Here is a 27,750-nt window from a genome sequence, read left to right as displayed (position 1 = left end):
TTACAAAGCGATGCAACTTTCATTTAGTTTGAAATCATATCTCATCATATCAGATCATCTGATGCCTTCAAATATTTACCTTTATAGACTGCCCAGTTTGCAGTTCAGTTATTTTTATTATAGTTTGAATATATACACAAATATGTACCCACAAGTTAATTGTACATTAATTCTAATTTCTTCAGAGAGGTACACTTACTTTGGAAAAGTACCTATAACTAGGTATTACTTTGACCTGTCTGAGTATGAAATGACCTAAAATTCTGGTGTGACTGTACTTTCTTTCTCTTATTGACCTTCCATTGGTTTGAAGGGCTTTGATTTGTGTTTCTTTAGGCAAAAGTTTGAGCTCAACATCTCTTCCAGACTGATCCATAAACATTTGTGTTTTAGAATTAATATATGATTTTGAGATATGATTTATCTAAGCGGGAAATCTAAGACAGTAATTAACAACCATAACCAATTAACCAATGCCCAAGAAAAGGCTGGTACCCATATTGTTGTATGCAGGCTGTCCAGAGCACCAATCTGGCCATTTCAGGAGAATGGATTATGAATACAAGAAGCTTTTTGTCCTGACTACTGTAATCAGGTAGAAATGATCTTATAGAATTCTACAAGTGATGTTTAAACAAAATGGTCACCAAAAGCCCACACTCGCCCACAAAATTGGGGTTTGCTTTTTGTTTTGTAATTTTTCTAACCATTGAGCTTCCCCAGAAAATACATTCCAGTGACTCCCAACTGCTAATTTTGTAAACTGTTTCTTTTTTCTTCCAATTTTGAGATATAATTGACATACAACACTGTGTATGTTTAAGGTGCACAGCATAACGACTTGACAGAGATACATCATGAAATGATCACCACAATAAGTTCAGTGAATATCCATTATCTCATAAAGATACAAAATAAATAGGAAAAAAAAGTTTTCTTGTGATGAGAACTCTTAGGATTTACTTTCTTAAAAACTTTCATATATAACGTACAGCAGTGTTAATTATATTAATCACGTCGTACATTACATCCCTAGTATTGATTTATTTTATACCTGGCAGTTTGCACCTTTTGACCACCTCCATCTGATTCCCCCTCCCTGCCCTTGGTAACACAAACCTGATCTCTTTTTCTATGAGTTTGTTTGTTTGCTTGTTTGTTTGTTTTTGAAGTATATTTACCTACAACACTTTGTTAATCCTGGTGATAAACTTCTTCTTAAAACAAATGTTAAATCAGTCTTTCCTATGGATTTAAGGAAATAGATAAATGGAGGACAACACAGTACACTTCATCATTTCTTTATCTACCTTTTTAAGTCTATGGTCTTCTATATATTTATCCAGACGTTTTCCCTGCTGTGCTGTGATGTCCTGAAAGGCAGACATTTTCCCTGCACCTATGTAGTGCCAGCCTCTTAGGAGATTTTTGACGTAGTGTTTGTCAAATGGATGGTGGAATGAATAATAATATCAAACATTTACTCTGTGCCTGCACTTTTCTGAGCACTTTATAGATATGACCTCATATAATCCTCTAGCAACCATATAAGGGAGACATAATGTTTTCCACGTTATAGAGATGAGGAAGCTGAGACTCAGGCTTCCTAAAATAACCAAAGTCACCCTATGGCCAAGGCAAGATTCAAAGCAAGCAACACAGGCTAGAGTGCTTGCTCTTAACCACTGTGCTGTACATAGTGGTTTAAGTGCCAAGACTCCTCCGGCTGATGAACAAATTTTTCCTTAATCAGACCTTTCCCTTCCTTTCCAACCTTATCTCCCATCCTCCCCTAACTTGCACCTTCCGCTGTAACCATGGTAGCAGCCTCGCTTTTCTCCTGAATTTGCTTCTGCATAACTTGACCTTTGTTCCAACTGTTTCCCTTCCAGAAATTAACTCCCCCATCCCCCAAGGTCTCATTTGGGTCCCACCTTCACCCTGAAGTCTCCTATGACAACTCCTGCTCATGATAATTTCATATTTTTTGAAATGATACATCTATAGCATATATAGTCTGTACTGGTCGTTTTCATTCTTAATCACATGTGGATTGTCATTGTCCATTGAGTGTGTTATTTGTCTCAGCCTTGCCTCCCAACAGTCTTGTCAGCATCCTTTTAAAAAGCACTGGGACTTCCCTGGTGATGCAGTGGCTAAGAATCCACCTGCCAATGCAGGGGACACGGATTCGAGCCCTGGTCTGGGAAGATCCCACATGCCACGGAGCAACTAAGCCCGTGTGCCACAGCTACTGAGCCTGCGCTCTAGAGCTGGCAAGCCACAACTACTGAGCCCACGTGCCACAACTACTGAAGCCCACATGCCTAGAGCCCATGCTGTGCAACAAGAGAAGCCACTGCCATGAGAAGCCCATGCACTGCAACAAAGAGTAACCCCTGCTCGATGCAACTAGAGGAAGCCCGCATGCAGCAACAAAGACCCAACACAGCCAAAAATAAATAAATAAATAAATAAAAGCAATCATTAAAAAAAAAAAGTAAAAACACTTGGTGTGCACGAAAGAGGAGATTATTGAATTAATAGACTTTATTTTTTAGAACAGTTTTCGATTCACAGAAAAACTGAATGGGAAGTACAGTTCAAATTATATGACCTTCTTTTAAAGCGAACTATGGACATAGTAAAAAGATCAGGAGTTGCCAGGGGTTAGGGAAAGTGAGGCATGAATCGATGGAACACAGGATTTTTAGGGCAGGGAATCTACTCTGTGATGCTTTAATGGTACAGCATGTAGGCTTTTCATACTGGCTTCTTTCACTTACACATATGCATTTCAGGTTCCTCCATGTCTTTTCATGATGTAATAGCTTGTTTCTTTTAAGTACTGAATTAACATTGCTTTGTCTGGGTATACCACAGTTAAAGGTGCTTATTTAACACATTTTTAGTGTAAAAACTTTTTAAACTCATTGATCATAAAATATATTACACAGTCCACTTTTGTTAACTTTTATCCTTTCTTCTTTAGGCAAAAGTAACTCTCTTCTCTTAACCGTTGATCATGATTTCTTCATTTCTCTCCTTCGGAATTCTCCAAGTTTTTAAAAGAAAAATACTACTACTAAATATGTTATCAACAGCTGTTATTTGCTGTGTACCTACCTTGCCATCTCTGAGATGCTTCCTCTGCATTATCTTTAGTACACACTAAGCTCCACAGTACATGACTCTCTCTTGCTCCAAAGCTGATGCTTTTTCTACCTCTTCCTACCTAACAGCACCATTGATTCTAATAAAAGTATGACCAAAATTAATAAAACTGTAATAATTCATATAGTTTATATGATCTACATATTTCTGCCCTTATGCCTTTGCTCCTGAAGTTTAATGTCCCCCAAATACTCTTCTATTATTTTTTTCTCCAAATCACATGCTTCCTTCAAGGATTCGCTTGAGGGCCTCTTTTTGCCCAAGGCCTCCTCAATTGCTCTTCTCTTGGATGAACTCTTCCTTTGAGTCAGACAGATTTCACTGCTCATTTTATCTTCTGCCCTGGAAAGGGGCAGCCTATGTGCACTGTGACCCCCCTATCCTAACCCATGACCAGAGTCCACTGGACTGGGGGCAGGCGGGTGGGGTGAGGGGCACATGTGACTCAAGGTCAGAGAAAAACTGAGTGACCTGACAGGTGGACAGTCTCCTTCTCTCTCTCTTTCCCTCCTCCTCGTCCTCTTCCTCCTCTCTCCCTCTCCCTCTCCTGCATATTATAATCCAGACAGACTCAATCAACCTGCAACAAGTGCTTTGGCTGAAAGTTCACATATAGTGTTAGGTGGAGTCATAGAGAAAACCATTCTGCAAAGAGGAGCGGGATAATGGGACAACTGAGCCAATAAAGTAAAGTTAGAGACAATGCAAACTAGAGAAAGAGATGGAAAATTTAGCTGCATCTGTCCCAGTGACTCCCTAGGTGTCAGCTGCAACTCTCAGGAGGTCCCTACCCCACACCTGCAGGGTATCTCTGTATCCTCACGCCTCAGGCTTTTAGTTAGACCTAACATGAAAGAGTTCCTTGCACTCAGATGATTAGACATCCTTCTCCAAATTCCTATTGAATATAATTAGTATCAAAAATAGTCTGTCATTTAATTTTACCTGTCTTACATTATTTTCTGCTTCATATATATATGAAGCCTTCAAAGTATGTTATAATCAGCCACAGTGAAGAACCATGGCATATTTTGGTCTCCTGTTTATAGTTTACTCTAAAAGATCTAACAAGAACTACATATATAGTGGATGTTCAATAAAATTATAATTTTTCACAGTTATACTGCCTTTTTAGGCCACAGAACTATATCACTACTTTGTAATTACCTTTCAGCCCATAGAACATGTCTCCCCTCTTTCAGCCACCCTCAACCACGTCAACACCATCATATCTTGTATTTACCTTTTGAAATCACTTAACGTCATCCTGACCATGCCATTTGGTTTATAATGTGCATTGTAAGTTGTTTGAGTCAAGTGCTGTTTCCCTCAACAATTTCATATTTTCAGTAGACTAGCTTCACATTCTCTCATTCCACTAAATGTAATTAGTAAGATATTAAATAATAAGAGTTAACAATGTAAAACCAAAAGAGGAAAGAATACAAACAAACAAATGATCAGGGTGTGAGACAGTTGATACATTTTTTAAAATAAGCTGCCTTTAAAAGAAAAAAGTCTGAATTCTACTAGACTTACTTGTATTTTATGACTTAGCACTTTTTTATTTTAAAAAGTCACCTACGTTTGTGCGATGTGGGGGCATTTCTATGACTTTTTTTCCCCTAAGACCACCAATGACTGCATTCCAGCTGCAATGAGGGAAACAGTAGCTTTCCTCTGTGCAAAACAAAGTTCAGCCAGGTGACTGGAAGGGGGGATATAAGGATTTTCTTATTTTGTGACTTTGGTGAATCGAGGTGCCAGCTTATTTATTATATCATGAAACCGTCATTGTTTTGTAATATTTTTGAGCACCAAATCTGGGGGCCTTTTAAAAAAAGTCTGATGTGTGGCCCTGACTCTGAGACGGCAGTCATCGCTCTGCAGCTAATCAGGAGCCATGCTTCCAGATGGTCCCTGACAGCAGAACATAAACAGAGCAGTGACCCTGCCATCCTCACATGCAGGCAGCGCCCTGGCCTTCTGTGATGTGGACACAAGGACTGTGACAAAGAGACGTTAGAAATGTCTTTCGCAATGGAGATATCCGACACACAGACAAATACCTTCAGGCGTTCCAAAGGCGCTCCCATCTGGAATGGAAGCTAGTTTTTAAAAAATAACTGCAGATCACAGATAGCAAGACTTTTTCCTAGAGGAAACAAAATATAAAATTTCAGCAAAGGAGGTTTAGTTAGATTACATATAGAAATTAGAAGGAAGCCTTTTTTTTTCCTGGTAGAACTTAAGTGAGCCAGGCTGACAGCACAGATCCATGGGAAGAATTCCACATCTGGAAAATCTTTGCTGCATCTGTGGTAGGTTTCCAGCCTCTTGCTCTTTCTTTACCATTTCCCATGACTTCAGCTTATCTCCTTTCTGTTTTCTTTAGTGAAATTATTTAACCCTTAGGGGTTTCAGGTTTTTGTTTTGTTTTGTCTTTAAGAGGAAGGAGAGCAAAGGAATACCTCATAATGTTTTTGTGATTCTCTAGAATTTAGCCTGGTTTATATTTGTTTAAGTGTCTGCATAAGTGATATAGACGTTAAAAAATATATATGTGTCTGGTCAATTCTATGGAATTATATTTTAGAAATACCTTAGGTAGACAGTGCTTTGATTTTTATTTTAATAGATTGAATACTGGTGTTAATCTTACAATTTGGGAGTCTTATTTTGTTTGCCTCAAATAATAGATGTTAATATCATAGAGCACAAAGAAATAAAGTTACATATTCGTATCATAGAACTCATTTATACCATATTTAATATAATTAACAATAATAGTTATGATTGAATCTCACTGAATCCCCTCCTAAGCCTTAAAAATGTTACATGGCTTAGATGTTTGGATTTTCTTTTCTTGTCTGTCCTTACACTTTCTCTTAGGAGTCTCATCCAAATAAAGATATGTCTGCACACTCTCCAGCCCTAGTTACTCAGCCAAACTACCCACCTCATTTCCAGCCGCCCCTGAGACTCCATCACAGGAATGCCCACACTCTCCACATCCTGCACTTTCTACTTCAGTGTCTTTGCTAATACTGTTACCTTTTCCTAAAATTTCCTTTTATACTATCTCAAATTCCCGTATATACCTCCTCTTTGAAAGCTTCCAAGATTTCCACTACTCTGAAATGAGCCCTTTTTCCTGGAACTCTCAATACTATATTTGAAGTTCTCACAAGGTTTTTATCCTTTTATGCCTTTTGTTATGATTATTAGGGCTTATTTTTTCATATTATATAATAAAATCCATGTCTGATTTATCTTTGAATGTCTTATACATAAAGAACATTTATAAATTTTCTGCTTGAAAGAAAAATGGAGTTTTTAATTGAAAGTAAAAGCATACTCTCTTAATGTAAGATTTGTTAAAATGTGCCTCAAATTTTTCTAGAATATTTGTTTTAAAATGCAGATATCTGGATTCCTCCACGCTTCCTGAATCAGAGTCTCTTAGGCCCAAGAATCTTCAATGTAATCTACTCTCCAGGGAATTCTTATCCACACTGAAGTTTAAGGATCATTGCTTAATGTCAATGAAAGCTTCCCATTTATTCTTCTTCCACATGCATATAAATTTCATTATGTACTTCAGAGTTTGTACTGCATAACAAAATCCTAAGGCTTAAGAAAAATTATCATGACACTGAAAGACTAGAGAAGTGTCATATTTTATAAATATAATCAGAAATATTTCTGAATGTCTATTTTTACCAAATAGTGTGCAGGGCTTATAAAACTGTTTAAGACACTAGCGTCAGAGAGCTTATGGTAAAGGTGAGAGAAAAGATACACACATATGAGAAGTTGATTGAACAAGCAAAGTAATCAGAGATGCCCTATTGTGTCATATAGTTTCACATATTTGCCACTAGCCAGCCTACTCATTGCCTAATCAAACAAAAATAACAGCATTTTAAAGCAGTGGAAATAATTCCAGATGCAGACATGATAGGAGGAGATAAAAAGAACAATGACTGCAATGAGGAGCTAGAGGTCCTGGTTGTTCCCTCACTCACATTTGATAAGGAGATGTTTATCTGGACCAGGTTCTTGTTTTAGATATAAATTTCTCTACAGCCCTACACCCCTCTCCTCCTCTCACAGAGCTGACCTTCATCTTGGAATCTCCCAGCAAGTATTAACAAGCACTCCATAACAGGAATTCCAACCACTGTGAGATGTGGGGGTATTTGGAGGTGAAGGAATAAACTGTGCAGTGGTGACTCTGAACAGTCAGATGACAGAAGGCCTGGATGACTTAAGGAAAAGGAAGAGATTTCAGGAGTGAAGATGTTCAGAGAGGGAAATGGAAGAATGACACAAACAAACATACCTTATTTGCAATTTTGGAATCCTAGAAACAGCCCAAGTGACACTGAAAAATCACTACCATATATTGCTGACAACTGATGTAAATATTATAATTATTTAGTAAGTCTACAGTCTTCAGCTTCCCCTCAGTGAACCCTATTATCCCTACTCCAGGTTAATCCAAGTCCAGGCAAATGTCAGCCCATTCTTACCCTCTTTCTCTCTCTTCCTTCCACCAAAAAGCTGAGGGCCAGGGTTAAAGGAGGGGAAGGACTGGGAACAGGTGATGTCGATATATCTTGCTTTTCCTGCCTCTTCTGTTTAGTTGGCTCAGGATTTCCTTGTTCTAGACTTTGAGGACACATCCCTTGAGAATGCCTCCAGGCTGCTGGGCAAGATGAGTAGCAAGAGCTAAGTGGTAAGAAAGTCAGGAGATTCTAGACATTTAGCTGAGAGAGGTCACCTGGGCTGGAGTGATCCAGAAAGGATCTGGGGGAACAGAAAGCTGTGAAAAACTGGAAAGGACGATCTGAGCCATTTCTAGGCAAGGAAAATGGTATTGGCAAAGTTAGGCTTGTGGGAATGCACAAGGCACCGTGATGCAATGGTGCAGCCCAGCCAGCAGGAGCACGGAGTTTGTGTTTGGAAGGAGAGAAGATTGGAAAAATGGGATGAGTCCAGACTCCAACAGGCCTCAGAGAGTAATTATAATTTTCACTAAGAATAGTCAATCTTTTAAAATTAATCAGTGGTATTAACCCAGCTGCAAAGATCTAGACATCCTTATTCTTAACTCTTTATTAAGCAGTTTAGAAAAAGAGACATAAATGGTTTTCAATGATGAGCTACAATACCAGAAACCCATTAGATAGCAACTGTAGTCACTATTGAAGAGGACTTTTAATATGTATACATCACAGTGGATTTAGTGAAGAGGTTAGAAAAAAGTCAGAAGATTTTGAATTATGTTTTTGTTTTGATGATACACTTTTGAAACTTGGATTCTGCTTTATTATAATTCGACCATTGCTCATGATAATAAATAACAAGTGACACCATTAAGATAAAAAAGAGATAACATATGAATTTAGAGAACTAAAGAAAAGAGCTGCTTCTAAAGATTTTAGAGCAAATCATCCTCCTAAGAAACGCTAACCATTTCTTAAAAACTAGCTAGATTAAAAGGAGGCTTACTTTAAAACAATCATATTTTACACTAACTGACAAAATCGCCTGATCTGTTTCCTACCATCATCCATCCTCTGTTTTTCTTCAAATATTTCAGTTTTGGATGTTCTTGCATCACCGATGATCTATAGTCTTGGTGGTAGACATGAACCACTTACTGTGCGTGAAATTTCCAAAGGCAAAAAATACTTCCATTTCCTTTAATGTTTTTTTTTCAATTTCCAATTTGAGATATTAATAATTCTTCCCATGTTGCTTTATTTGTAAGCAACAAATAGCAAGAAATGTGCAAATACTGACAATTGTTTAATTCAGCGGCTGATTAAACACTTCACAAAACAGTGTTTTACTTTTTCTCTCTATGTAGATACAAGATAGCTGAAGTATCACCCCCTTGAAATACTCAAGCAATCATTTTCTCTAGATGTATTATACATACATTTAGAGCAGGGTTTCCTAAACTATTTATGGTGACCAACTGTTTTTCAATCTCTCATGGACACATATCATTTCAAAATATAATGAAAAAAAGAGTGCTAGAAAAATAAAATTGGGGGAAAAACACAAAATAGAAAAAAATAGAAGCCAAAGTATGTTATCATTAGATTCAACAGACATAGAATTACTCTGTCAAACTACTACAGATGTTTCTAAATGCTTCCTCTTTATTTCTGTGCTCATCTCTGACCATCTGTCCAGACCCTGACCGTCTGGACAGATGGTCAGAGATGGCCACACATTGTGGCCACTGGCCACACATTGAATAGTCTCAGAGACCAAGAAGCCCAAGGCAACAATGAGTGTGAGGGAAAATTAGGGTCAGAACTTCCCAAGTCTCCAATTCATGTTTAGGGAAGCAGTGTAGGAACAAACAAAAGAAAAGGAATTTGTCCAAAAGAAGAACTTGCTAAAAACTCCACTGCCCTTCACCATCTTCTTTTTTTCCTTCAGTGGGGACCAGCTCAACCTTCACTTCAGATGCCCTTTTTCAGTGAAGTTTGCACACTGTCATTTCCTGTACCGCTTAATTTATGCAAATGATTGCTAATGTTCATCTCCCCTAATTCTACTATTTTTTTTCTCAAGGCTTTTCTTTTTTACTTTCTTCTTCTGACTTGTCTTTCTTTAGCTTTTTGTAAGCCAGTCAGAAGAGTAAGAGTTTCACTTTTTTCCTTTTTTCTCTCTTCTTGTTTAAAATGTTCAAGAAGAGATTTTTGGCTTATTTTTTATCAGGAAGAAACCATATGTTCTTTTGCTGACATTGTTAGAAAAATGCCTGTTCACTTAAATAAGCATTTTTAAAAGTTCCATTAGGTACGCTGAAAAGGAATATATGGCCACACAATTAGGATATATTATATCCTAATATAATAGTGCAATTCAATAATAAACTATCATTATTGAGTTGAAATGTTTTTATTGTTTTGGTTACTAACATGCCAATACTAATAACACTGCATGAAATGATACTAATAACTATTCATAGAATAAGCCTTTCATGATACTATTCAAATCCATTTTATTATTGATCACATCTGAAGTGCCTTATTATAATTCTCTTATATAATTTGATCTAATAACACAGCACTGGGAATGTCATTTCTGTATGTACATACTCCAAGACAGTGATCATTCTCTAAGCAGCAATTCCCTACCCACCTCTCTGTGAAGGCGTGTATCTGATTTTCAGAGAATTCAGAGTTCTGATGATTTGCTTTTGTCAGAGAATTTTCAGCAAGATCAAAATTTGAATACTGATTTTCTATTTCCCAATTCTATCACCTCCATATGTTCTGCAAAACGCTTGTTCACAAAATCCACTGATTTTTTTCAGTTGGATGGTTTCTTTTTTGCTCTTTTTGATTTGTAGAAGCGCTTTATTTATTATAGAGAGTAACACTCTATTGGTTACTTATGTTGCAACTATTTTCCTGTTTTCCAATTTGCTTTTTTTCATTACCCTCAAAAAATCCCTCAGGTGCTTTATAGCATATCTCACCCCACCTTCACCCCCATTCCTAAACTCTGGCAAGCCCATCTCTGTTACTATAGTCATGCCTTTTATAGAATTACCTATATATGGAAAAAGGTGCTATATATATTCTCATACAAGTATTGTGTAAACACATATTGCTATTTCTCTTGTGTTATACCCAGAAGGGGAGTTAGTTGGTAAGGGCATATTTAACTTTATAAAATACTTCCAAACTATTTCCAAATTGGTTAAACCATTTTATATTCCCACCAGCAATGAAGAAAAATTCCAGCCGCCCCATATCCTCTCCAATACTGTTCTTGGTATGGTTAGTCTTTTTAATTTTAGTGTGTAGTGGTATTTCAATATGATTTTAATTTTCATTCCCCTAATGACTAATGAAGTCAGTCATCTTTTCATGTACTTACTGGCTATTCATATATCTGCTTTTATAAAGTGTCATTTCAAAACTTTTGCCCCTGCCATTTTGTTATTGAATCATAAGGGTTCTTTATATATTCCGAAAACAAATTCTTTATTAGATGTGTTTTGCAAATATTTCCTCCCAGCCAGTGGCTTGACTTTTTCTCTTCTTTGCAGTGTTTTTAAAAGAACAGAGGTTTTTGTTCCATTTTGTTCTCTCTCTCTCTCTCTCTCTCTCTCTCTCTCTCTCTTTTTTTAATGATTCGTGCTTATTGAGGCCTAAGAAAGCTTTGTCTAACTTAAAGTCACAAAATTTCTTCTACAAGTCTTAGAGTTTTACTCTTCATATTTAGATCTCTGGCTCATGGTCCATTTAGAGTTAATGTTTAAGATGTGAGGTAAAGGTGGAGGTTTATTTTTTCCCATATGGTTACCCAGTTGTCCCAACAACATTATTGAAAGAGATTATCCTACCCCATTGTCTTCCTTGGCTTTTTTATAAAAAATCAACTGAACATGTGGTATGGACCTATTTCTGGAATCTTTATTTTGTTCCATTGGTCTATATGTCTGTCCTTAAATCAGTATCACCCTTCCTTGATTACTGTCAATTTATAGTAAGTCTTGAAATCAAGTAGTGTAAATCCTCCAAAATTGCTCTTCTTTTTCAAAATCTTTTTGGTTCATTTAGGCCCTTTGTATTTCCAAATAAATTTTAGAATCAACTTCTCAAGTTAAAAAAAAAGAACCTTATGGAACTTTGATTGATTCTGTGTTGAATCTATAGATGATTACAGAGAGAAATGATACCCTAACAATGTTGAATCTTCAAATTCATGAACATGGTATATCTCTCTATTTATTTAGGTCTTTAGTTTCTCTCAGCAATGTTTTATAGCATTTAGTGTACAAGTTTTTGTATACATATTTGTTAAATCTACCGCTAAGTATTTCATATTTTTTAATATCATAAATGATATTTATTTTAATTACAATTGTTCATTGCTAGTATATGGAAATACAATTGATTATTGTATATTGACCTTGACTCTTGTGACCTTGTTAAACTTACCTTTTATTTCTAGTTAATCCAACTAGAGATTAATCCATTTTATTGATCTTTTCAAAGAAACAGATTTGATCTTCCCCATTGTTTAATCCATTTTCCATTTCCATGATTTCTGCTTTTATCTTTATTATTTCCTTTCTTCTGCTGGCAGATCCAGAGGAGCCATTTTTCTGCCACTAATTTAGCCCCACTACTGAGGCATGACTCTTTTGGGGATTTCACCCAGTGCCCCAGATTACACAAGGTCTCTTCATGCCAGCTGGTGGGAACAGAAACTAATCCTAGCCTTGTGTGACCAGGAAGTTATCTGCCTACTGACTTCCAATACCTCCTTCCTCGGCTTGGGAGAATTCCTTCTTACACCTGTGCCAATCAGTATTCAGTCAAAGCTTTGGGGAGATCCCCCTGCAGATCTGCAGAGCTCACTCTCTATGCCGCTCCCTTTGACCTGCAAATTCTAGCTGCCTCAGTCTCCATGAACTCTGATCTTTTTCACCTCAAGACTGCCAGGTTATGTTTGGTTTTCCTGTTTCTACTCTGTGGCCCAGAAACTTCTCTCAGGCAGTAGGTTGGGGCAGTATAGCTCATCTATTTGTTTTTTTTAACCTTCTTTCAGAGATTACAGTCCTGCATTACCTATTTTACATTTTCTGAAAAACAATGTTTTGTATTTGTGTGTGTGTATGTGTGTGTGTGTGTGTGTGTGTGTATGTGTGTGTGCGTTGTGTTTATGAGCAGGATCCCTTCATGGACAAAAGCTAAGTCAAACTGTAAAAGAGTTTTTTTACAAAAACATTCAAGCCTGTTAGTATTGGCAGTGTTTTGGGTCTTGTCACAATATATGACATTTATTGGAAGGGTGTAATCAATAGGTTATATTAACATAGACAAATATTTGGATTCCTATTTCATCTGACTTTGAAATTATGCCTGAATGTATATGCTTGATATACCATTCAGCCATCATCCAAAATTGCTTTTGATTTTATTATTAGTGTAGCATGTTATTTGAGGTTATTGTTGATTGTTATAATCCAGAGGATAATCCTATCTGGCATTCTTTACCGAGATTTGTGGCAGTGGACTTACATAAAGGTAAAATAAAACATTTGAATATTTTATTTATTTCTCAGAAGGAAGTCTTATAATTCAGAATCAGCAAGAGGTTATTTTTTTTTGTCCCAATCTCAATAAAAATATACATAAAATAGCTAGTATGAATTGAAATTAATACAATTTAAAAGCAATTCAAGTAGTCATAATATACTTCTGAGTAAGCAGAGAAATCACTGTAATTCTATGTCATAATGCTAGACTCCTTTAATTAATAACATACTGGAATTTTACACTGAAGAATGAAGGATAGGAAACTAAAAGGATAAAAGGAAGAATTTTAAATTAAAAGAAAATGAAGAATAAGAAAAAGGAAATCATTTTCTTCTGAGGTTTTTACTGTACCTAAAATTTATGGTACCATTATTCCTATTCTTTTATAAGGAAATATAAATTATAGATGATTATTTCTTTAGTCTTAATATTGGTGAGGTATCCTTGTTTTTTCTATAGAAATTAAAAATATTTTAACCTTCTGAAATCATAACATAGAAGAAAATCTGAAATTATTACATTAAAAAAATTCTGGGAGCATCATTACTTCCTCTTCCTATTCTCTAGTATCTTTTATTTCCTGTCTCTTTGCCAAAAATTCCAGTATAGAAAATGAGTCAACTACAGAAAATAAAAAAGAAATAATTGAGAAAGGAGTAAACCAAAATAAACAAATGAACAATTCCAAAGAAATATATTCAAAGCCACTTGAAAATAGCTTGAGGAAAGGATAAAAATGGGCAATTAATTTACTAATAGTTAAGATTCTGTTGAGGTAATTTTTAGAAGTGGAATGAGACCATCTAGCCCAGTAGAATTATTTAACCTTTTTGTTCCACTTCAATAGGAGAGGCCTTATCCTGTGTGATTCTGATATTCACCAGTTCCATCTTCTGCTCTGGGCCAGAATCAGCGAACTAGTCAATCCCCTCTTTAGCAGTTGTGAAAATGCTGTCTCAAGATCACAAAGCCGTCAAGGGGCAGGACTGAAATGAAGCCTGTTTCTATCTTAGTCTGTTTTGGCTGATTTAACAGAATACCATAGACTGAGTGGCTTATAAACAACAGAAATTTATTTCTCACAGTCTGGAGGCTGGGAAGTCCAAGATCAAGGTGCAAACAGATTCAGTGTCTGGTGAGGGCTGACTGCCTGGTTCGTAGACACCATCTTCTTGCCGAGCCCTCACATGGCAGAAAGGATAAGAGAGCTCTCTGGGGTCTCTTGTATAAGGGCACTAATCCCATTCATGAGGACTCCACCCTCATGACCCCATCACCTTCTAAAAGCTCTACCGTCTAATGCCATCATATTGGGGATTAGGTTTCAACATATGGATTTGTGAGGGGGGACACAAACATTTAGTCAATAGCAGTTTCCTTTCTCACAAGCAAGGTGAATTTTCTCAGCCCAGGTGAACTTTGTTTCAGAAGGTATAGATAGTAATGAGATTCCATAGTTGAAAAGGAAATAAAGTATTGTTGCATCAGTCAAGAAGAAAAGGAAGTCTTTCTCTCTTTCCTTATATTCACTTCCTGTTCTATTACACCCTTTCCTCTTCTACATTTATTCAACACTATGCCCCAAACAAGTTGATTTTACTCTGAAAGATAGTGTGATTTGGTATATATCAGTAGTTGCAGAGAAACAGTCCCTGAACTTCTTTGATCACTAACTCCCGTCAGTAAAACTTTCTGAGCATATACACTTATTTATAAATTAGATCATAAATCACTATACTTATATCCTTTGCACATTTTACAAAAATAGAAATATTTAAATAACTATATACATAGATACAGATTCTAAGATTTTCTTCCTGCCTTCTAAGGAGGATTTTGTCTGCCCCCAGGTCAGAGATCACCAATTTGAAGAAAATTGTCATTGTGGTCTATTGGTCTATCAAGCATAAATAGATACCTAATAGTGTACACAACCTTGACTTGAGCCCTTTGAGAACATTTGAGTTTGTCACAAAAGAGATTCTCAACGAATTCAGTGTAACCCTTAGGGTCCCAAATGCAGAAGCAATTAAGAAATAAAGTTGTCAGAGCAAGTGTACTAATGATGGTCATGCTAACTAAACAAATTTCAAAGTGAAACAGTCATTGGCAGCATGTAATCTACATGCTAGATGTTGTTCACTGGAGCAAACAGAAACCATTTACACCTTCCCCAGAATTTCAGAAGCTTCATATTATGAATTCTCCTTGTCATGGGCTTCTGGATACCTACCTAATGGAAGAGAACTCCCTTTGTGGAGTTACAGCCCTTGAGGCCAACCTGTAGGGCCAGGGTAGACACTGTCATTCACTAAACCAGCTGTCCTGTTGCAGAGGCTGGATCACTCACAGGACTTAACCAAATGGAGTTTTAGTAATTTCCTTCCTGCACCAAAGACCTAGATCCATGCATGGCAGTGACTCTAAATAAACATTCCATTTCCCTTCATTATTCACATTGTTTTGAAGGAACCTACCAGAACTTCAGGTAATCCTAAATGTTCTAACTGCTCCAAAGAAGGCATAAATAAGTTACATCAGCAAATGAGAGAGGTCATAAGGCCCAAGTGGATTTATGTTATACGGGCTTGGAAAAGAAGATGTCCCTGTCATTAGATCGAAGCACACAGTGCCTAGAAACACTATAAAATTAAAAGTTTTGTTTGCAGTAAGAAGATGAAATTTATAAATTAGACAAAATTAGATAAAATCTGTAATACATTACCAAAGTGGGATGATCTTCTTAGATGGACAATACTAGAGATGTACTTAAGCCAGAATCTCTAGCTTACTATACTGACAAGAATCTCTGCTCTCCAGGGATCTAGAAGAGTTTGCAAAGCTTCCCCAGGTCAGAGGGCAGCTCCACCAATGGCTGAAACTAGCCCTTTATCACAAAAAGAAGGCTCTGAAAAGCAATCAGAGCATAATGTTGCTATTCTGACTGCTCTTAAAATTCCCAGTGGGATCTTGAAAAACACCAAATGACTTCTCATATTCCCACTCCTCCCATCTGCCAAGCTGAGACCGACACTAATTATCACATACTATCTTCACTTCTCACAGTTACAGGAGATTTGGATTATCTCAAATTTGTAGAAATAAAACTTGGGGAGTTATTCTATAAACAGTGAATTCTGAAAAGCACTTTTTCTGTGTGGAACATTTCTAACAGCCAATAAATGCAGACAGAAAACAGAAATAAAAATAATTTAAAATTGGCTGTCTATTAGAATGGTTTTTACACTATACCCATGATATGTGGCCAAGATTCATCCATAAGGACTTGAAATAGCCTCACAATGAAATTTGGATTTAATGAGTTTTTAGAAATGAGGGACCAAGTTGCCAGCCCCACTTTGGGCTATGGTTAAATCAATAATGAAAGCCCACCTTGCTGGAAAACATTTAGCTGTGTTCCTCCTCTCCAATCATCGATCGATAAATGTTACATTTATGTTGGTAAGTTTCCTTTTTTAAAAGACATAAAAACCTTTCAGATAGCTTAGGTCATTCTACCTAATGGAACTTGTACTTAGGATAAGTAGATTTTTTTCCAAGAAGCAAAGTACTAGGAGTATTGTCCTGGAAAGCGAGTGCTGCAGAGGAGAAGGAGGGTCATTTGGGAACACTTTGGAGCTCAGACTTGAATGCTCCATCCTTAGACAGTATGTGTTGACTTGATTGTCTTGGTTCTCTTGACTCATTGCCCTTGAGTTTCCATAGCTAGCATCACCTAAAGCTCATCTGAAGCTCAGGCTTCTTCCTCTACACCATGGGTCCAGCGGTGATTTTATTTGGGTAAGATTATGGAGCTTTGGCCCATAGCTTAGTATCAACTGAGCCTGGATAGTTTTAATGAGTCATTACCATCACTATCATTCATTTCTGACCATTCAAATTGATTGGGGGGCTAATGAGCTTTGGATGCAGACAGTTCTGGGTATGAATCCTGGATCTGCCAATTACTATCTGACCTTTTCTCTCTGTGCTTCAGTTTCCTTGTCTCTAAAGTGGAGATAACAACACCGATAGTGGTCTGTATAACAACAATAGTGGTCTATATACATGAGTCTATAGCCAGTGCTAGAAGAGTTTGTGGTACATCATAGGTGCTCAGTAAATGCTATTTCCCCTTTATTGCTCTCCCTTCCTTTCTGCGTTTGGGTATAGAAAATCTTTGTGCCATTACAGTCAGTCACTTTGCATGACTCAGACAATCAGTTGTTGATATCGGTGCTCGGAATGACTGTATGCCCCTGACTCTGTCATAGTTCTAGAAATTCAGGTGAAGTCAGTGCCTAAGACGATTTAGGAATCCGGGCTACCTTTTCCTTCTTTGTGCTCCTTTGCACATGCTTCGATCATAGAACAAATCACACTATTTTGAAATTATTTGTGGCCAATGTGATTCTTCCTCCTCAGAGACAGAGCCAGTGTCTTATTCATCCTCAACATCCCCATGCCTAACACAGTGTGTGGTTCGCTGCTAGTGCTATGGTTGCCTCATGCTGCTCCTCTGCAAAAGGGGTCCACATAGACCTGTCCTGGTCCATGTGACCAGGAAATGAGTCAACCTGCTTCAAGGTACCCAGACTTCTTTGAAGGAGACACACACACACACACACACACACACACACACACACACACACACACACACACACACACACACACACACACACACACACACACACACACACACACACACACACACAGACTTTGGGTACTTCGCTTTAAAATGGACCCGGGTATTAGGCAGTCAGATTTTTTGAGATTTTATGGAGAATTTTCCCTTGGGATTGGCTTCCACAGGCACAGAGGTCTACACACCTCAGCAGCTGGTACTTATTGCCTCTTAATCTATGTCCAGCCCAATAATAAGGCAGAGAAGTAAGTATCTACCAGAAGCACGTTGGTAGAGCATGAACAATCTGGAAACAATACAGTTTAGGACACATGGGTTACTAATAAGCAGTGGTACTAGTGTTAGTTGTAACTCATGAGCACAATTGCACTAATTTAATCATCATCCTTTGAATAATTCAGCTGTCAAAGTTGATGGGAAAGAGGATGCACGCTGTGAAAATTTGGAGACTGAAAGATGATTTCATGTATAAAAATAATTATGATAATCATTAGCATTTGTGTGGTGCTGCAATGCTTATGAAGTGCTTTTACAGCATTATGTAATTTCGCAAAGGTGACGAACTAGCCCTTAGATACTATCTGATGCCATAATTAAGCCTCCATGCCAAACACTGAAAATTATAATATTGTATTTAGGGGACAATAAAAAAAAAGAGAGGATTATTAATGCATTGAAAGGTAAAAAATCAGCCAAATTCATTGGCAGAGAAATTGATTCATTTGGCATTTTGGAAACTCAAGAACATATCTTGTAAAAGAAGCAGTAGGCCAATATTTTGATTTCATGGTGCTTGGCACTACTTAGTTTTTAAATTCTTTTGGGCAGAATTTTTGATGTGCAATTATAACGATGAAGTTTGCTTACTGGGAACCAAAAGATTCACAAAATCAGGGGACATTTGATCCTTATTTAGAATTATCTGATGAAACCACTGAATGTAAGTAGAAGCATAGTTAGAGGGGAATTACGAGGAGCTGATCAATATTAAGTTTAAAACTCAGGTGTCTGCTTCCTAGCCGGAATCCAGACCGATGTGAAGAACGTTCATTACAGCCTATCTCCTTCCCACAAACACGACTAAAGGTTGGACTTTGTCCCGTAAACAGCCCAATCTGAAAACACAAGTGAGTTGATAAAACATAAATGTGAGTGAGACTTATCCTTGAGAATGGAAGAGAACCCTACCTGCCACCCTTCCTCCCCCTCCCTCCCTTTTCTGCCTCCTGCCCGGCCTTTCCTTCAAAACTGCAAGGGGACCTGGCTTGCCAGGGCAGGGGGACACGTTATTGACCAGAGCATCAGCCGAGCTCTACCAAGTCAAGTAACTGGATTACACAGGAAGCGAGAAACATCTAGACAGCCACGAAGGCAGCTCGAGAGCGGCGCGAGGGTGTCGTGGGCTCATTTGTAAGCCTTTCCAGATGTGGCTGCCGCGCGGGCCTGGCGGCCGGCCAGGCGACCGCCTGCAGTCGGCGTTCCCTGGGCAGCTGCGCGAGCCCAGCCGCAATGCCGGGCTCCTGAGGGCGCAGGGCTCGCGCGCGGCTCGCTCGCCCCCGGGCCCGGCGCGCACGCAGCCCGGCCGCCTGGCACGGCGACAGCCCGCAGCCGGGGAGGGACCTCCGCAGGAGCGGCCCCTAGGGATGGTCGCTGCGCCAAGGCTGCGCTGAAGTCCTCTGCAGCTGCGGCGGATGGGGGACCCCGAGGCCAACGTGATGGCGCGGCGCCTGAGAGCCCCTCTCCGGAGGTCCTTCAGTGATCACATCCGAGACTCCACGGCCAGAGCCCTGGATGTCATTTGGAAAAACACCCGAGACAGACGGCTGGCAGGTGAGGGGTGAAGGGTGGAGGGTGAGGACGAGAGGTTTGAAAAGCAAAACAATGAAATACACAGGCACAGTTATTAACTCGGATAATTCATGATCTCATCAGCTGGATAAAGTTCATCACTGTCATGGCAATGATTTCAATCTCCCTTGTTCTGGGGCTTAACGTTTCTGGAGTGGGTTTGTTTTTTGTTTTTGTTTTCGTTTTTTAACTCCAATGCCTCTCTGATTTCTGGTCTTGTTATTTCTAGATAAGGTTTTATGAGAGGTTTTGTGGGGTTTTGTTTTTTTTTTTTAACCTTGAAAAGAAAAGCAAGGTCCTTTGAAATGTCAGGAAATCAGTGGTGATGAACACCACCAGGCAAAAGCACCGAGGTCTGTTCGGCTGGTGAGGGTCGGCTGTGGAGCTTGTCTGGCGGAGGTGGCCTGGCGCGAGCAGGAGAGGGGCCTGGGAGGCTGAGTGGCAGGGGAGTAATGTGCCCTGCCTGGTGAAAGCCTGCTGGTATTTCCTCTGGCAGCCCGGGGCTGCTCTGAGGTCCGAGAGGGTGTCAGGTATGCTAGAGGCAGGCGTTTGAAATATAATAAAACATAAATACAGTGTGCAGTTCAAACATTCTAGGGCTCATGTGACAGCCACCAAATGGCAGACTGTTTGAAAGGGTACATTAAGGAAAAGGGAACTTCTGCTTGATTCTGGTATTAAGAATATTCATAAATTGATTAAAAGAATAGCATCCCGCAATAAAAAAAAAAACCTCTCCGAATCCAGGGAAGGTACCCCAGTAGTGTTTAATGGCTCCTTCCTGTTTGCTAAGTCTGTATACTTACGTCATTTGCATAGATGGGTCAAAGATTGTGTTTTCTTAACCTTCTTGGTTAATCCAGTTGTTTTTCCATATATTGAATGAAGTTCTGAATGGTTAAAAGTATTAGATGTGGCCTCCAAGTGTCAGTCCAGATTTCCGTGCTGTGTGTTCTTGGTAAAAGGCCATTTGACTTAGACCTAATTGTCCTGACATTACTTGAAGAGGTGAAAGTTAAGGTTTGTGATTGTGATAAAGCAGGTTAGGAAGATAACATATCTTTGTAGGCTATAAATTTGTCCCAAATGCTCATGAATATCTTTCTCTTTCTTAAACTAAACCCTATTGCCCAGGACTGGGAGAGAGTAAACAATGTCAAGCCTACCATAAGGTAGGGGAGAGAGTAAACTATTTTAAATTTAATCATTTTATTATGGCTTTAGAGTAAAATGTGATACCTTAAAGAAACCCAACTTTACAATAAGTGGGTTTTAAGGTAGATTTAAGGGATCGCAATTTCCAGTTGGCCAGAGGAAGTTTAAGACGTAAGATATGAGAGTATAAAATTCATGACTGTAATTGGTTGAGCCTTGGACAAAAAATAAAAATTGTTGCTTCACTGTTGTTTTTCTTGATAAATCCATCGTCCCAAATGGAAAGATTCCACAAATAATGCCTTATTAAAGATAACACAAAAATATCTTATTGTAGCTTGGTGTTTTGATTTGAGACTAAGGTTGATTCAGTCTTGCTTCCCAGACCTCCTCTTAAATTTTCATAAATGAAGAGCTTTTGACAGCTGTTGACCTCTTTAAAAAAAAAGATACTATCCCTGGAAAGTTGCTGTCTCTGCCTAGTCAATTATCTGTTATATATTGAGGATCTGTATGGAGTCCAAAATATAGCACTGAATGAAGAGCACTTAGAGAAAAATAGTTACTTTTTACATGTGATGAAAAATTAAACATTTCCCCAGCTCTAACAGCAAGTAGGACTTTTGCTTCAGGTCCACTGAAGGAAGAAATTCTTTGTATTTCCAGGTTTCTCTAAGACAAATATGACCTCTTTGGTGATTCACACAGTAGAATATCCAGACATGATACTTGAAAAGAAAGGACTTTGGCTACCACAACTGCCTCTGGTTACTGGGGACTTGGACTCTTTCTGTGTTCTCTCTTATCCTAGGCTCATAGCTCAATCAAGTGGAGACCCATCTGGTGCACATCCAGACCTCAAGACAACTTACTTCTATCCTTTCCCTCAAACTTCTCCTCTATACCCCACCCTCTCACTGGACAAAGGCTAAGTATTAGCTGTTAATTATCCACAAAAAGCCACTTCCCTAAACATCAGATCCAATCTTTATTTTACATCACACCACTTTGCCCTCTCTTGCAGAATGGAGAGCAGTAGAAAGTCCAAACCTCCTGCTGTTCTTATGTTGTGAAATTAATGAGATGACAGGTAAAACATGTTTGGAAGCCTCTGGAGGGAAATACTTCTGTTAATAGTACCTGGAATGTTGTTTCCATGATGATTGTTACCTTGATGACTTTCACCAAGTTTCTCAAAAACTAACCTGAGATTTCAGTTTCTTTCAGAGGTTTTACCTGACTGGACTGTTCGGCCATGGGACAAAGTTTTGTTTCCTTGTTAGGTATTTTCTCTCTCAATCAATTTACCTCTCTATTTTTCTCTGTCTCTCTCTCTTTCACACACACACACACACACACACACACACACACACACACACACACACACACACACACACACACACACACACACACACACACCTACATAACTTAGAAGTTCCCAGTTCTTCTACCCCAAATGGTGTTATGTACGCAAACCATCATTTACCTCTGCTTGCCTTAAACTTCCTTATGTATAAAACAAGGATTCCATCTGTTATTTTTAAGGATTCACAGCCTTATGTAAACAAAATACAGAATTGCTGCTAGGGAAAGGCCTTCTAGTCATGAGAAGTGATGGAACAGACTGTCTTAATTGCATCTTCCTTTATATGTAATTGTTATGTTCTGCCTACCCACAGCCCACAGGGGTTCTCTTACTCCTGTTCCCTCTGCAACCATTATTCCTAAAAGCATAGGATGGCACTGTGTTTTCAGGGAATAAGAACTCTGAGGTTAACAGTGGGTGACAGATGGGGCCGACAACCATCCTCTGGGCAAACTGTGCGTCTTTCTTACATGTCTGCTGTGTCCTTGCCACTCCTTCCCTTGGGCACAAGGACATCTTGGCTCCAGGGAGCATTTTATTCCTGAAAACCTGTCACCCCTTAATCCTTTCATGTAGGACTTCTTCACCTTTTTTGTGCCAATGGATCTCTTTAGCATTCTGGTGAAGCATATGAACCACTTCTCAGAAAAGTATTTTTAATATATAAATAAAAGATATAGAGTTATAGCAGAAACCAATTAGAATGAAATATAGTGATCAAGGTGTTCAAACCAAAATTTTCTGATATGGCGATATAAGATGAATGAATTCTGTAACAGGATAATGTGTTCAAAATATAGGGAAGTAAATGTAAATTTGGTGTTTTTTAAAGATAGCAGCGTGAAGATTGTTACTGCAGCTATAATTAATAGCATTAAACTGAACAGTCATCTTTGATTCGTCTCCTTGTCACCAACCATTATAGTAGAGAGGAAATCCTCGGGAACAACATCCATATCTAGGTGACCAACATGCAAATCTTCAGCTTTCCTGTTTAGCGGCTGAATGGGGCCAGCAGCATCCCCTGAACATCTGTGGAGAGAAAAACTGCAATCATGTATGTTCTGGAATGGGTTTGACAGCTACCATAACTGTGGAGGAGAGATGAATGTAAATGAGATTTTGTGATATCTGCAACAAGTGTAATGTGATTTGGAAAAGTCGAATTTCTACTGGTGACAAAGTCACAGGACAGCTAGTACCATCGTGTGTGCAGGGATGGCAGTTTGTCAGCATTCATAATTGGAAGAAATGCTACCTTTCAATTAAAGTTTAGTGGCAATAAAAATGTAATTTTTCCTCCTCCAAGTTCATGGACACCTTGGAATCTATCCATAGACCCTAAATTAAAAATCCCTGCTTAATACTTACTGTGGCTTTCAAATACTTATAGTCAAAAATTCTTATAGCCTGAGATGCTGGGCTGTCTTACATGAGATGGCTGGAATTCTTTGGTGTATATTTGACAAAGCTCCACAAACAGGTTTGGACTGACGCACCAATAGGACTGCCTCTCAGGAAAAAGAAAAGAAACTAAAATTCAGATGAGAAAGACAGAGAGAGACTGAAAGTAAGGCAAAAGCCAGAAGACACATGTCGCTTTCATCAATTTGGAAAGTGGAATGAATAAATAACCCAAAAAGAAATTAAGTATTAGTTCTTATTTAAAAACATCTAATAAGGTAAGAACAACTTCTATAGTGTTGTTTTTTAAAACACTGATTTTTAAAAAAGTATTCAGTCTATTCTATTAGGGAAACATAAGGAGAAAAAAATCTAAACACCTCAACATGTTATGAACACGTCACTAGTTCCATTGCTAAACGTTGAAGAGAAGGAAGAGAAACTGAATTGCCTATGAAGAAGTTAGGAAAATTTAGACCAGTCTCAATCCAGATGATATTCAATGGACATAAAATAAATGCTTCAAGTATATACGTTAGATTGGACCCTCCTCCCACCCCTGCTCCTGGGGGTATTTTGTTGGATGTTCAGCATCTTCTGTCTTTTGTGAAATAGATTTTTCCATTTCAGCTGACCAGGTCTCCAATTCACCAGCAAAAAGAATGCTTAACATACTGTGCAGTATATTGGCTCCGAATTCAGTAGGGCATCAAGAATTCTGGGCCATTTCCCATGACAGGCAACCACAAACACTGACTCCTGTGAACTGTTTTCTGCTCATTGGTTCACCATGAAAAGCAAGTAAGGGCAAATAGAATGTCTTTTAACCAAGAGTGATGTATGCCTCAAAATATGCAGGCTCCTCCAGTAAACAAAGACTTCTCTAGAAGAATGCAACACGATAGAACATTTCGAAGGGCCTGAGAGACAGCCATTAATGATGCTTCATGAGACACGGTCACATTTCTGGAGGGTGGATATGAGCATGTATTAAATTAGATGTGACTGTTTCAATAAAAAGAGAAGCATGTTGCTGTTGAGGCCAGCTTTGATGAGAGGAAATATACTATAGTGGCTGAGAGAGCTGACTGTGACTTCAGACTGCCTGGGTTTGAATCCTGGTTCTTGTACTGGGTAACTTTGGGCAGGTCTGTTCCTCACCAATATAAAAAGGATGAAAATAGTACCTGCGTCATGAAATTATTTTAAGGACCATATGAGCTACTATGCAAAATACTCAGAAAAGTCATTGGCGTAAGTAAACCCTCCATCAGTTTTGGTTGGTGTGACTTCTCTTTTCCTTATGCCCTGCTTGCAAGGAAGCTTCACCACTATAGTGTGACACTCCTATAATTTGCCTAAGCCTTTTGGGCAAAAGTAGTTCAACAAGTCCAAAAAAGTGAAAAGAAAAGGTAACATTTCAATGGAAATGGGATTTACTTCTGTACCTGCGGGGCAAAACAAAGAAGAATCTAATGAAGGTGACTTTTGTGCAGACCGTGTTGAAATCCAAAATGAAGTGACTAGAGAATAACTGTTTTCGCACATTGATGAGGGAATCAGTCCTCGCATATGACTTTGTCAGGCTAGGTATACGATATCTGAGAGTCTTCCCAAGCGAGTTGGAACCTGCTTTGAAAATTGCTCTGTAGATGAAGGCAAACATGGGACAGAGCAGCAGTACCAGCAGGTGAGATTTCAAGCACGTGGCCCAGCTCTGGGATGGGAAGGAGTGTGTTCAACACCAAGGCTGCCACTTGAAGGGATATTTCGCACGCCTCTGTTTCTGGAGCAAAACTTCTGTCACTTTTTTCACTTAAAATCGTATGTAGGAACAGTCTGCATAGTTTGCCAAAGGTCACTATAATTACACAAATGGGATGTGTCCAAAGTCAAAGGCTTAATAGAACGGATATATTAGTCACAGGTCTGCCTAAGCATCAGAAGCTATATCATGAAGCCGAAACTGGATTTAAAAGAACATTCCACTGGAAGGTCTCTATTCCAGAGAAATGATTAAGGAGTAGATTGAAGTTAAGCTTGCCATTGTATGTGTTTTTCAATTTCTGGTTCCCGTCACTTAATAATAATCTGCCATTCTTGAAGAAAGAGGATGTGCTGTCCAGAAGGCATGTACTGGAGCCGTTTATTTGTGATGATGATGGGTTTGCATTGATCCTTCTCTGCTCTTCCCGCATTGCTTGTGAACAACCACTGATATTTTTGAAGCATTTGGTTGGAATTATTGATGAAGACCTAACCATGGAAGAAAACCAAAGTTACACATCCCTTTAATAATCAAACTCACAACTATAGTGCTACTGTTGCTTTTCTCAGGCACAGCCAAAGACTAAGCAGCTAATACAAACTAAATTGTTTTGTAATATGAACTAAACATGACACCCAGCCGTAGGTGGTTATTATCATTGGATGCATTCTTTATGACAAATAATATCATAACAATAATTAATTTGTCATTTGATTGCCTACTAAGTGCCAGAATCTGTGCTGAGAGCTCTAAAGGCATTTTCCCATTTAATCTTCAAAATAATCCTGAGAGGTATAGACTGCTATTTTTATCCCCATTTAAGCTAGGGTATTTTTTGGCAATAGCTTAAAAATCCATTCGTGGGTGTCCACGGACAAAACTCAGTAACATCCAAATCTGCCCATAATTATTAATTAATCTCACAAATATTTATTGAGAACCTATTGTACACAAAACACTGTGCTAGGCACCAAAGGACAAATAAGACAGACACAGTCCTTATCTGCCAGCCATGAAGATGACATCTGAATTCTACCTTTGAATTTAAGAGGGGCCCAGCTTGGGCAATGTGAGCCCCATGTTATTAAGGAAGAACTATATAGTGTCTCTTGGACACTGAGGGGAGTCTGAAGCTCATCACTGATTTGATCTTTAAAACAGTGACTCTCGGGGGGGATGAGAAAAGACACACTTGGAAGGGGCAGTGATGGGAAGAGCACTTGTAGCTTTTAAAAATATACACGATTGATTTATTGTTTTCATAGTGCAAACTGCATCTTACAAAATGCTGAAGATAGAGAAATCGTGGGTGGGTGGGAGGGACGGGACATGAGCATAAAGGTTGAGAAACACGTTTAAACTGCTCTGCGCATCCCGGTGGGCCCAGCTCCTCTCATGAGCAGATTAACCTGTAAACATAAATCAGTAAATCAAACCATCGGTGGGTGCCCCCGTGGAGCCAGGGAGACCCTCTCTGCAAAGAAGGATCAGACAGATGAGTGCATCTTTCCTAAAGAACTGGCCATTCTTTTTATGGGACAAAAACTTGTTACTTCCAAAGTGCTATGAGGTCATATCTTTAATCATTGTTTTAAGAGGAGATACTGACCTTTTTACAGAGCTGAAGTGTACTAAAGTTTAAAATATATTACTATCTAAAACAGGGTGCTTTTTTTGACTGATTCAGAAATCAGAATGAACTAAAGTTTATTGCCAAGATAGGTCTCAGATCTCAATATACATGGGCTATAGACCTGAAATAGATTGTCCTAAGTCTTTTGTTATTTCACAGAATTTCTTATGGAACCAATCTGGAAGTAAGGACATCTTTTCTGCCCATAATAACTTTGAGAGATATTCCTATTTTGGATCTTTTTTTAAAAAAGAAAAATGATAGATGAGTTATTAAAACTATGACATAATTATTATATTCTTAAATGTTTACCAGTCACCAAGGTTCTGTCACACTCTGAGCAGAAAAATACTTGAGATAATAGAATTTGAGGATTAAGTATTCAAACATAGTGAAGCAATTCTATATTTTCATATATATAAAATGATCTCAAAAAATTCTAGTTCATTTCAGATCAGTGACATTCAAGATTGCTTTCAGTAGTTTGAAAATCAATTATCTACTGAATGCAAAGGTTAATTAAATCAATGAGAAAATCACCAAAGAAAATATGATTTGTATTAGTACTTCTTTTATCAGCTTCCACATTTTAATTAAAGCATGTTTTGAATACTGACAATATGTTCATATATCATGGCCTTGTTTTTCTTAGAAGTGACTTCACTAATGTAT

The 27,750-nt window shown here is 38.3% G+C and overlaps 1 protein-coding gene across 3 annotated transcripts in view; it reads left to right on the top strand.

Annotated features, from left to right (window-relative positions):
• DLC1 (DLC1 Rho GTPase activating protein) overlaps window positions 1–27,750 on the top strand; it is a 401,507-nt gene that overhangs the window by 204,246 nt on the left and 169,511 nt on the right. Inside the window, exon 6 of one of the 3 annotated variants that reach the window (XM_060136254.1) lies at window positions 6,599–6,701. The exons of the other annotated variants lie outside the window; for them this stretch is intronic. Coding sequence (XP_059992237.1) covers window positions 6,599–6,693 — 95 coding nt within the window. The 3' untranslated portion in view covers window positions 6,694–6,701. Of the gene's footprint in view, window positions 1–6,598; window positions 6,702–27,750 lie in introns of those variants that run through there. 3 annotated transcript variants of the gene reach the window in all.

Source organism: Lagenorhynchus albirostris, chromosome 21 (assembly GCF_949774975.1).
Source record: "Lagenorhynchus albirostris chromosome 21, mLagAlb1.1, whole genome shotgun sequence".
Taxonomy (NCBI): Eukaryota; Metazoa; Chordata; class Mammalia; order Artiodactyla; family Delphinidae; genus Lagenorhynchus; species Lagenorhynchus albirostris.
The sequence above is the reverse complement of the archived record's forward strand: the minus strand, read 5'-3'. Positions and strand labels throughout refer to the sequence as shown.